This window comes from Aethalodelphis obliquidens, unplaced genomic scaffold (assembly GCF_003676395.1).
Source record: "Aethalodelphis obliquidens isolate GAN/ISIS:26980383/991018 unplaced genomic scaffold, ASM367639v1 scaffold11, whole genome shotgun sequence".
Taxonomy (NCBI): domain Eukaryota; kingdom Metazoa; phylum Chordata; class Mammalia; order Artiodactyla; family Delphinidae; genus Aethalodelphis; species Aethalodelphis obliquidens.
In genome coordinates, this window is record NW_020837955.1 from 19,670,624 (window position 1) to 19,682,056 (window position 11,433).

At 56.1% G+C, this 11,433-nt stretch overlaps 1 protein-coding gene across 7 annotated transcripts; it reads left to right on the forward strand.

Moving 5' to 3' along the window:
- Positions 1-3,556: 3,556 nt before the first annotated feature.
- On the forward strand, positions 3,557-11,361 carry NFKB2 (nuclear factor kappa B subunit 2). 7 transcript variants are annotated; one of them, XM_027112419.1, is made up of 23 exons: positions 3,557-3,682; positions 4,951-5,042; positions 5,323-5,404; positions 5,522-5,562; positions 5,817-5,915; positions 5,995-6,146; positions 6,405-6,511; positions 6,606-6,764; positions 7,054-7,158; positions 7,287-7,372; positions 7,451-7,589; positions 7,828-7,956; positions 8,081-8,287; positions 8,367-8,508; positions 8,896-9,010; positions 9,103-9,316; positions 9,465-9,634; positions 9,759-9,861; positions 9,990-10,141; positions 10,271-10,340; positions 10,580-10,752; positions 10,866-10,977; positions 11,077-11,359. In XM_027112419.1, the coding sequence occupies exons 2-23, from the start codon at positions 5,022-5,024 to the stop codon at positions 11,199-11,201; spliced, it is 2,703 nt and encodes a 900-aa protein (XP_026968220.1). In that variant the 5' UTR covers positions 3,557-3,682; positions 4,951-5,021; the 3' UTR covers positions 11,202-11,359. The 7 variants fall into 7 exon arrangements, with proteins under 7 accessions (XP_026968220.1, XP_026968219.1, XP_026968223.1 ...); XM_027112418.1 differs by lacking the exon at positions 3,557-3,682 and having other exon boundaries at positions 4,768-5,042; XM_027112420.1 differs by lacking the exon at positions 3,557-3,682 and having other exon boundaries at positions 4,770-5,042; positions 11,080-11,361.
- Positions 11,362-11,433: the final 72 nt, after the last annotated feature.

An 11,433-nucleotide genomic window follows, 5' to 3' on the forward strand; every position in this document is an offset into this window, starting at 1 on the left:
CTGAGCCCGTGAGCCACAACTACAGAGCCTGCATGCTACAACTATTGAGCCCATGAGCCACAACTACTGAAGCCCATGCATGCATCTAGAGCCCGTGCTCCTTAAGAAGAGAAGCCACCGCAATGATAAGCCAGTGCACCGCCACGAAGAGTAGAGAAAGCCCGCGCGCAGCAGCGAAGACCCAACGCTGCCAAAAAAACCCAAAAAGAATGCCCCAGGGCTCAGTGCTTGTCAACTTCTTTTCTCCACATTCAATCGTGTGGTGATGTCCACTGTCGAAACTTTAAATACCATCCATCACTCTGACTTTATGTACAACTACCCCTCATCTCTTCTAGGTTCTTATACCAATGCCCACACCCCACCACCCACATCCCACACCCAATCCCTCAGCAAGTCTTGTTGCTTCTGTCTTTCAAATCTATCTGGAATGTGACTACTTCTCCCACCCTCACCCACTACCACTCAAGTCTAAGCCACCATCTATTGGACTACTGGTCTCCCTCCTTCATTCTAGTCCCATACTCTCTACCCTTTACTCTCCACACAGCAGCCAAATGGATACTTTTAATACATGTCATATCATTTTCACTCCACTGCCCAAAACCCTCAAATGGATCTCCATCTCATTCAGCATAAAATCCAAAGTTCTTACTTTTTCTCACCTACCTAACTAACCTTGCTGGTCCTCAAATATACCAAACGCATTTGTATCAGACCTTTACACTACTGGTGCCTCCACCTGGAATGCTCTTCCCTCAGATATCCACATAACTCACCCCCTCACTTTTTTCAAGTCACTGTTCAAATGTTACCTCATCAGAGAAGACTTCCCTGACTGCTACACAGAAAACATTTGTCACTCTCTATACTCTTACTACTTTATTTTTCTCTGTAGCACTTATCACCAACTGACATATTATACAACCATTTGATTTTTGTCTTCAAATAGGGACACTGATTTCTAGAATAGGCCCTCCCTATTTATTGGTGAGTGAATGGAGCGAATTTATGGTGCCTCTCTTCTGGGCCAGCAGTAGTGCTAGGCCTGGGTACAGAAACAGAGATAATCATTAGGTTGGAAATTAGTGAAACAATGAAGAGGTTTCTTAAGTAGAGACAGATGAGGCTATAGCAACTAACAATAAACTTTGAGTCAGTTAAAATCTCCAGGACAACACTGGGAATTGTTGGAGCTGACTGATGAGTACATGGGGATTCATTATACTATTTTCTCCACTATATATGTTTGAAACTTTCTATGATAAAGGTTTTTCTTTTTTTAAATCTTCAGATAAACTACAGCTTCCCTGGTGGTGCAGTGGTTAAGAATCCACCTGCCAGTGCAGGGGACATGGGTTCAAGCCCTGGTCCGGGAAGATCCCATATGCCGCAGAGCAACTAAGCACATGCGCCACAACTACTGAAGCCTGTGCACCTAGAGCCCGTGCTCCACAAGAGAAGCCACTGCAATGAGAAGCCTGTGCACTGCAACGAAGAGTAGCCCCCGCTTGCTGCAACTAGAGAAAGCCTGCATGCAGCAACGAAGACCCAATGCAGCCAAAAATAAACAAATAAATAAATAGAAAGAAATTACAGCTCAGAATCTCATAATTAGAATAGCTCAACCCCTTGGGCTTCCCTGGTGGCGCAGTGGTTAAGAATCGTCCTGCCAATGCAGGGGACATGGGTTCGAGCCCTGGTCCGGGAAGATCCCACATGCTCTGGAGCAACTAAGCCTGCGTGCCACAACTACTGTGCCTGCGCTCTTGAACCTGTGAGCCACAACTACTGAAGCCCATGTGCCACAACTACTGAACCTTGCGTGCCTAGAGTCTGTGCTCCGCAACAAGAGAAGCCACCGCAATGAGAAGCCCTCGCACCGCAACGAAGAGTAGCCCCCGCTCGCTGCAACTAGAGGAAGCCCGCGTGCAGCAACGGAAGACCCAACGCAGCCAATAAATAAATAAATAAAATAAAATAAAATAAAAAAGAATAGCTCAAGCCCTAGGGTTGCTTTTAGAGACATTTTGGAGACTAGAAGTGTTCATGCCAATTTCAGCTGTTGGTTTATGAGCACTTTGAAAGGACAGTTGTAATCAATGGTAACTAGCACAGGTTCACTAAGTTGTAGTACACCAATCTAACCTCATTCCATTTTAATTTAACGGTTTTGGGTCTGATTTACCAGGGGAAGGTAGTAGACAATATCCCTGGATTTTGACAAATTATTTGGAGGCCCACAGTGCAGTGGAAAGGCCTGCTTTGTTTTATACAAATTTAGGGGAAAGAGCTTTGTCCTAGAGTTAAGAGACTGGGTTTGATTCTCACTCTGTCCCTTTCTAGCTGTGTATTTGGTTGTGTTAATTCACCTCTCTGAGCCTTAATTTCTTTATCAGTAAAGGTAATATTTACCTCCTAGTGCTGCTGGGAGGAAGAATAAGAATTTATACTAAAGTATCTTAACACAGTATCTGGCACATTCCATTTGCAGGCAACATGAAGAGGGGGAAGTGACAGGAAATATCCCAAATCAAGGGCCATAATAGTCTCCCTTTATGCAGAGCTACTGCAGGCCTGTAATTCCATTATTAAGGTCAGGGGCAAGTTGCAGGAAAGATCTGAAACAACAGCCTGTGTTCTACCTCGGTGAGCCGAAGGGAGGACGCCTGCAAGAATGGAGATTACTCATGGCACCTCCTAAAAAAAAATTCTACCAACCAGAAATGTCCAGCCTCGGAGTTCAGCACCTTGTGAAATTCTGTACTGACCTTGCTGCCACTAGAAGGGTCGAAGCGGACATTGGAAACTGTATAAAAGGCAATTTCCTACATCGGAGGAAGTATTAACTATTAATTTTGGATGCCTTTTCCATTCTAATATTCCAAATCTCCGTGATCGATGAACAAGGCCTGAGTCCCCCAAATAAACAACTCATTTCTCTTACGCGGCGCAGACCTGAGTTCAGGTCTGAAAGTCTGGCCAGCTGTTAACCTGCCATTTATAGAACAAGTTTTAGGTACAGATTGTCGCTTCCAGGGAAGACTGATTAAGAGAAGATTACGGAGTCTCCTCGCGGCTCCAGAGAGGCCACCAGATGGCACTCTGGAACCGACTGCAAGATCAACTTCCTCCCTCTTCCCCTAAGTCTTCCCGGCAGCGGGGCCCCGCTCCGGGCGGGGGGCCAGAGGGCTGAGGCAAACCAGCTTCCCCTTGGGGTTCCCCGGCTTCAGAAGTGGCCAAGTATTAGGCGCACCATAAAGCCGAGCAGCAGCGGGGGCTGCCAGCCGGCTGGGACATGCCTGGGTGGGTGAGGAGACTGGAGCCGGGTCCTTCGACTGGGGAATGGCACTCGGTCAGCGGATCCCGCAGCGGACTGGTCCCCAGGCCAGAGCCAGCGCCTGAGAGTCATTCTCACTCCTGCTTCCCGCGCTGCGCAAATATTTCTCCTCTGAGGGGCTGCCTGAGCCACTCCTGATTGGCTGCGCGAGTCCGGGACTTAAACTTTCAGCCAATAAAAAAGGGCATGGCGAGTGACGCACGGAAACGTCACGGGAATTCCCCCCTCCTGGGGGCCGAAAAGGGGCTTTCCCGACTGGAGTCCGGGTGGTTGGAGAGGTGCCGCGACCCGTCCGAGGTGGGTCGGGCAAGGAGAGAATCCGGAACCGGAGCCGCCGCCGCGGTGAGTGGCTGGGTTCAGACCCCTGGGTGGCGGGACGCCGGGAAGGGCAGGAGGAGGGCCCTTAGCTGACCGAACCCCAGAGCTTAAGAGCGGCATCTGCACACTCCAGAGAGCACGCACACGAACAAGACACGCGGATACACATCAATATCCCTGTACAAAGACGCGGGCCGTACGTACATCTACACATATACCGGCGGGTGCAAAGGGTCGTCCATGCACTCAGACTCACACACACATGCACACGCAAAACACACTCACCCGGGCACAGGTGCCTGGACCCCATACCCTTCACGCAGAAACTCAAAGATATGTTCACCTGTGCCCTTACATACATGCTCAGACATGTGTCCACACTGATTAAAGGACGCTCACCTGTACACGCATGTTCACACCATGCACACAAAAGCACATGGGCCGAAACACACTTGTACACCTGTGATGCAGACACATACATGCATTACACACGGCTATGGGACTGGGGGGGGCGTGGGCCCCCAAAGCAGGTGCGGTGTGGGAATCAACAGCTGTACAGATGTTTCGGGGAGAGGGAATAGAGGAACCCATCCCAAGGAGGAGACACCTTTCCTCCCGCCGCCCCGTGGCCCCAGAGACCGGTTCTCGGGGCAGAACCCCGGGGCCCCCGACTGGGAAGAGCCCCCGCCTACAGCCCTTCGGGGAGGAGGCCTCCTTACAGTAGGAATATCCCCCCAAAACCCCCCGGGGTGAATCAGCCGTGGCCTCTCTCGGAGTAGAAAATCCCGAGGTTGCTCCAGGACGGGGGAGGGGAAGGGGACGGGAGGCGGGCCTGGCCCCGGACTAGTAGCCTCCCCCGGCCTTGAAAGACCCTCCAGGCCCTGGCGCCTGCTCTGGAGGGAGGAGGTGGCCCCCAACCCCGCGGGGCCTTCTCTAGGTCTCGCCGCTCCTCTGCTTGTAGAGGTGCTGCGGGCGCCCGCAGGCCAGCGAGAAGACCTCGCGCCCCTCCCGCCTCGGGGGAGTGGCCAGTGGCGTCATTTCCAGGCACGCCCCCTCCGGCCCCGCCTCCCCGTGGTATTTTCGGGACTTTCCTAAGCTGTTCTAACTTTCCTGCCCCTTCCCCGGCCCGGCCCAGCCCAGCTCCAGATTTCGCCCTCCACCGGATCTTGCCCGCCACACCCGGACGGGTAGCTGGAGGAGATCGGACCCTCCCCCAAATTTGGGCCCCCCTCTTCCCCCAACTCCCGTCCTGATCTGTCTCTCCCTACCCCCGCCACTCCTCCCCACCTAAGGCGGGCGCCTGAAACTCTGGGGAACAGGACCCGCCGAAGCCACCGGACAGAGCCGGGCCTAGCCCAGAGACATGGACAGTTGCTACGACCCAGTGAGTCACGCCGCCTGGCCCCAAAGCCGGCCGTCTGCCCCCCCGTGCCTGTCTGCTTGTCTGCCCATCTTTCGGAGTGCCATCTACTCCCCGACACCTGTAATGTCCTCAGATTATCTCACCCTGCCTGTCAGTCTGTCTACAAACTGCTTACAGTAGGAGCTTTCATATGGGCCTGGGGAGGAGAGGGAGTCATTACTGAGGGCTTACAGAGCTGAGAGGTGGAGGGCTCTGGGGGTGGCTCAGAATCAGCTGCCACCCCAGTCTGTCTCCAAACCAGGGTCTGGATGGCATCATTGAATATGATGATTTCAAATTCAACCCGTCCATGGTGGGACCCAAGGAACCAGCCCCAGAGACAGGTTAGTAAGTCCCCTGACCTCCCCTTGTCTTGGAGGGAGGGGAAGGGAGGAGTATGTGCCCTCTGCCTTGGGAGTGGGCTCAGAGATCCTGGCTCAGCAAGGCCCCTCTGTCCCCAGCTGATGGCCCCTACCTGGTGATCGTGGAACAGCCTAAGCAGGTGAGCGAGTGGAAGGGATAGTGTGGGATGGCTTCAGCTTTGGGGGCGAGTGGGGTAGTTGCAGCTGGGTGGCCACAGGGAGGGTAACTGACACAGACCCACTTAGGGTTGGGATGGTTAGCTGCTGCTGATCACAGTGGTGTGGTTGTGATTCAGGATACACACATCCAGTCATTATGGTCACTGCTGGCTGGGGGGGATGGGGGGCTGGTGTCTGTCCTGGTCACAATGTCACTGTGCCCTGGCACCTTCAGCGAGGCTTCCGATTTCGATATGGCTGTGAAGGCCCTTCCCACGGAGGGCTGCCAGGTGCCTCCAGCGAGAAGGGTCGGAAGACGTATCCCACTGTCAAGGTGAGCCAGGATAGTGCTGGAGGGTGGGCTAGTGGACAGTGTATTCATGGGCATTACTGACAGCCCTCACCCCTCACAGATCTGTAACTACGAGGGACCGGCCAAGATAGAGGTGGACCTGGTAACACACAGTGACCCGCCTCGTGCTCACGCCCACAGTTTGGTGGGCAAGCAATGCTCGGAGCTGGGGGTCTGCGCAGTGTCTGTGGGGCCCAAGGATATGACTGCCCAGTAGGTGCCCCCTACCCCTGGTCTCCACTGGCGTGCCCCCTCATTGCTTGCCAGTTCTAGGCCCCAGCCCACCTCTGTGAGCTTAGCATCTGACCAAGGGGAGAGACCCTGGTTGGCCCTAGAACCCAAGGCCCCAAGTGAAAACTAGAAAAGCTTCCTAGAGGAAGTAGAGCTGAGCTGAGCCCTGGCAGTGGGGAGGGTGCCTCAGGAGGAAAGAACTGCCTGCAAGGCCTCTGACTCCTCCCCTCCCCTACCCAGATTTAACAACCTGGGTGTCCTGCATGTGACCAAGAAGAACATGATGGAGATTATGATACAAAAACTTCAGAGACAGCGGCTTCGCTCCAGGCCCCAGGGCCTTACGGGTATGGAGGACATGGAGGGAGTCATGGGAGGTGGTCATGGAAGGAGTAGAGAAGGAGGAGGACTCCAGGGGTCACATGTGTGCCCGCTGCCCAGAGGCCGAGCGTCGGGAGCTGGAGCAGGAGGCCAAGGAACTAAAGAAGGTGATGGATCTGAGCATTGTGCGGCTGCGCTTTTCTGCCTTCCTTCGAGCCAGTGATGGCTCCTTCTCTCTGCCCCTGAAGCCAGTTATCTCTCAACCCATCCATGACAGCAGTGAGTATCCTGATCACCTGGGGCCTGGGTGCCAGAGGGAGCATGGAGGGCAACCTTGAACTGTGGAGTCAGATAGGCCTGGGTTTGAACTTGGCCCCACCATGTATGAACTGAGTGATCTTGAGCAAGTCACTTCCCCTCTCTGAGTATGGCTTCCATCTTGAGTAGATGAAGATACTAGCAGTTCCTGTACCTCTTGGGGTTGTTCAGATAATACAAAGCCCCTGGCTCCATAATTGGGACCATGGCTATTATATCCTCTCAAGTAATTGATATCCCATCTCCATAGAGTCTCCTGGAGCCTCAAACCTGAAGATTTCTCGAATGGACAAGACAGCTGGCTCTGTGCGGGGTGGAGATGAGGTTTATCTGCTTTGTGACAAGGTGCAGAAAGGTGAGGCTGGAGCCTAGGCTGGGAGCTAGGGATGTTGGGTATCAAGCTTGGGGACCGGGACAGCTCCAGGACAAATGGCCCTGGAGATTCTACTAGGAGCTGTGGCCAAACTTCAATTTCCCCTGTAGATGACATTGAGGTTCGGTTCTACGAGGATGATGAGAATGGATGGCAGGCCTTCGGGGACTTCTCTCCCACAGATGTTCACAAACAGGTACCCTAGGGCCAGGGCTGGGCCTGGGCCGAAACTAGGCCAAGGCCTTAATACACCTTATGTTCTCTTTCCCCCTAGTATGCCATTGTGTTCCGGACACCTCCCTATCACAAGATGAAGATTGAGCGTCCTGTAACTGTGTTCCTGCAACTGAAACGCAAGCGTGGGGGGGATGTCTCTGACTCCAAACAGTTCACCTATTATCCTCTGGTGGAAGGTGGAGCTGGGCTGAAGATCCCACGGGGGCTGGAGGGTGGGGGCTTGGCTGGAGGGTCCCAAGAACTAGATCAGGGGACCCATGAGTCAAATCAGGAGTAGGGAAGGTCCCAGTAAGAGGTGACCCTAGGAGCCAGCCTGAGGGCTTTCAGGGGAAAGGCCATTACCAAACATGGGACAGGGCTCTTGAGGCAAGGCGTGAGTTGGGGTTTTAATATCTCATTTGCCTCTCCCCCCAGACAAGGAGGAGGTGCAGCGGAAGCGGAGGAAAGCCTTGCCCACCTTCTCCCAGCCCTTTGGGGGTGGCTCCCACATGGGTGGAGGCTCTGGGGGCTCGGCTGGGGGTTATGGAGGAGCTGGAGGAGGAGGTGAGTGCTGGTGGCAGGAAGGGGAATGGATGAGGGAGGGGTAAAGGGGAGAAAAGTTGTGGGGGAAGAAATCTGGAAGAGTCCTCCTGGTGCCCCCTCCCCACAGTCCTGCCTGTGTCCACAGGTGGCAGCCTCGGCTTTTTCTCCTCCTCCTTGGCCTACAGCCCCTACCAGTCCGGTGCGGCCCCAATGGGCTGCTACCCGGGAGGCGGGGGCGGGGCGCAGATGGCCTCCGAGGCGCCTAGCGTGGATGCTGGGGAGGAAGCAGCAGAGCTGAGCGCCCCCTCCGGGACCCTCCAACGCGAACAGGCCCCGGAGCTGCTGCATCGAGGTACGGCCTCGGGAATCCGGGCGGTCGGGACGCTGCGGGTGGGGACCTAGCCCATGCCCACACCCCCTGTCGCCCCCAGCCCGGGAATACAACGCGCGCCTGTTCGGCCTGGCGCAGCGCAGCGCCCGAGCCTTGCTCGACTACGGCGTCACGGCAGACGCGCGCGCGCTGCTGGCAGGACAGCGCCACCTGCTGACCGCGCAGGACGAGAACGGAGACACGTAGGTGGGAGGGCGGGCGGCCGGGCGGGCGGGGTCCTGGGCTTGGCGCGGTGGAAGGTCGTGGGGGGGCGGGGCAGGAAAGGGACTTAAAAAGAGCCAGGGCTCTGGAGTTGGACAGACCCGGTTTCAAGCCTGGCCTCGTTATGCTCTAGTTCTGTCCAAGATACTTAATCTCTGCACACTTCAGTTTTAAAGGGGCACAATAATAGTACATACTTAGCGCAAAAGGTGCTCGGCAGTATTAAGTTCAGGTGCAGCGATGTCCTTGGAGACGTCTGGGCTGGGCGGGGCCGAGGGAGAGAGATTGTGGAGGTGGTGGGGTTTTGAGAGTGAAGGATGCTGCGTTGCTGGGCTCACTAGGCCAGAGTCTTACTCCCCAACCCCCAGGCCGCTGCATTTGGCCATCATCCACGGGCAGACCAGCGTCATTGAGCAAATAGCCCACGTCATCTACCACGCCCCGCACCTCGGCGTTGTTAATCTCACCAACCACCTGCACCAGGTGAGGGGCATCTATTGGTGAGGGGGTAGGGGTTGGAAGTCAGGTGGGTCTAGGCCAGGAGCAGGCCTGGCTCACTCTGCCTGCCTCCCCAGACGCCCCTGCATCTGGCAGTGATCACCGGGCAGACCAGCGTGGTGAGCTTCCTGCTGCAGGTGGGCGCAGATCCAGCACTGCTGGATCGGCATGGAGACTCAGCCGTGCACCTGGCACTCCGGGCACGTGCCAGTGCCCCTGACGTGCTGCGCACCCTTCTGCGGAGTGGAGTTCCCAGCATGCCCCAACTGTTGCACTTGCCAGACTTTGAAGGTGAGTTCATCACCTGGACCAGCGGGCAAGGGTGGGGACCAGAGAGGGTACCTGGTGAGTGCCTGTAGTGGACATGAGGCATCGAGGTCAAATGGTCAGGAGGTCACACTGGGAGCACAGCTGCAGGCTGAGCATGCTGTGTCACTAGGACTGTACCCTGTACACCTGGCGGTCCGTGCCCGAAGCCCCGAGTGCCTGGATCTGCTGGTGGACAACGGAGCTGAAGTGGAGGCTGCAGAGCGGCAGGGGGGCCGAACAGCCCTGCATCTAGCCACAGAAATGGAGGAGCTGGGGTTGGTCACCCATCTGGTCACCAAGGTGGGTCTGAGGATTGTGGAAGGCATGGAGCCAAGGGTGTGGAGGGACTAGGGATGGGGAGGGTGTGGCGGAGGGACAGCCAATCAGTTGGTGCTGTGATCAACCACTCCTTTGCACCCCACAGCTCCGGGCCAATGTGAATGCCCGTACCTTTGCGGGAAACACGCCCCTACACCTGGCAGCTGGACTGGGATCCCCGACCCTCACCCGCCTCCTTCTGAAGGCCGGTCAGTCTCACTCTCAGGGGCATATGAACAGGGCTGGGGGGAACGAAAGCGGGGCCTCCCAGTCCCCCCACTTTGCATCCTTAATGTGGGCTCCTGTTGTACTTCTCCATGACTATCCCCTCACCCAGGTGCCGACATCCATGCAGAGAACGAGGAGCCCTTGTGCCCACTGCCTTCGCCCCCCACCTCTGGTAGTGACTCAGATTCTGAGGGCCCTGAGAGGGACACCCGAGGCAGCTTTCGGGGCCACACACCTCTTGACCTCACTCGCAGCAGCAAGGTGAGGCCAGCCTGGGACTAGAAGTACCAGGGGATGGGGCAGCTGGGCTTATAGATGGGTCCTGAGTATCTGGTACCTGGGCTTAAGGACTGTGATGGGAGGTAGTCAAGGCTGAGGCTGTCTCCCCAGGTGAAGACCTTGCTGCTAAATGCTGCTCAGGACACCATGGCGCCCCCCCTGACCCCACCTAGCCCTGCAGGTGAGATCTCCCCACCCATTGCCAGATGCCAGACCCCAGACCCCTGCTCACAGAGGTCTCTTCTCCTTCAGGGCCACTCAAGGAGGTCTCCCTTCCTCCATCCCTGTCCTCCGTCCATTGCCCCCCAGTGGCCCTTCCTGCCTTATCTATCAGGTTACCATGTGAGAAAGGTGGCATTCAGCTGTGTTTTTGCCCATCTCTGGGGGGTAACTAACATGGTATGTGTGTGTCCCCCTCAGGGCCAGAGATGCCACTCGAGGATACAGTCCTACAGAACCTGGAGCATCTGCTAGACGGGCCAGGAGCCCAGGGCAGCTGGGCAGAGCTGGCAGAACGGCTGGGTCTGCGCAGTCTGGTGGACACATATCGAAAGACGGCCTCACCCAGCGGCAGTCTCCTACGCAGTTACAAGGTCAGTCGGTCCCCGTCCCGTGCTCCATGCCCCAGCCTCAGGTCTCTGGTGCTTCTCTGCGGACACCACACCCTAACCATGACTCAAGCCTCCTGCCTTGTCCTTCTCCTCAGCTGGCTGGTGGGGACTTGGCGGGCCTGCTGGATGCCCTGTCTGACATGGGCCTGGACGAGGGAGTGAGGCTGCTGAGAGGTCCTGAGACCCGAGAAAAGCTGCCTAGCACAGGTAAAGGGGCCCTACCTCAAAGGTGGATCTGGGCTTGGAGGGTGGGAGGCTTGAGGCCTTGACTCTTCCCTATGTCCTTCCCCGTGTCCACTCCCCCAGCAGAGGTGAAGGAGGACAGTGCATACGGGAGCCAGTCGGTGGAACAGGAAGCAGAGAAGCTGGGCCCCCCTCCTGAGCCACCAGGAGGGCTCTGCCACGGACATCCCCAGCCTCAGGTGCACTGAACTGCTGCCCACCCACCAGCCCCCTTCCTGGGCCCCTCTGTACAGTGTCCCCACCTATTCCAGTTCTTATTTAACACCCCGTGCCCACCCTTCAGTTGGGGCAAATAAAAGATTCTCATGAGAAAGGGAGGGGGTGTGGCCTCCTCCCCAACTTAGAGCAGCCCCTGATGTGTGTGACTATTGTTCCTGGGAACCAAATGCCTATCCTGGCCTCAGGCCAGGCACTGGATAG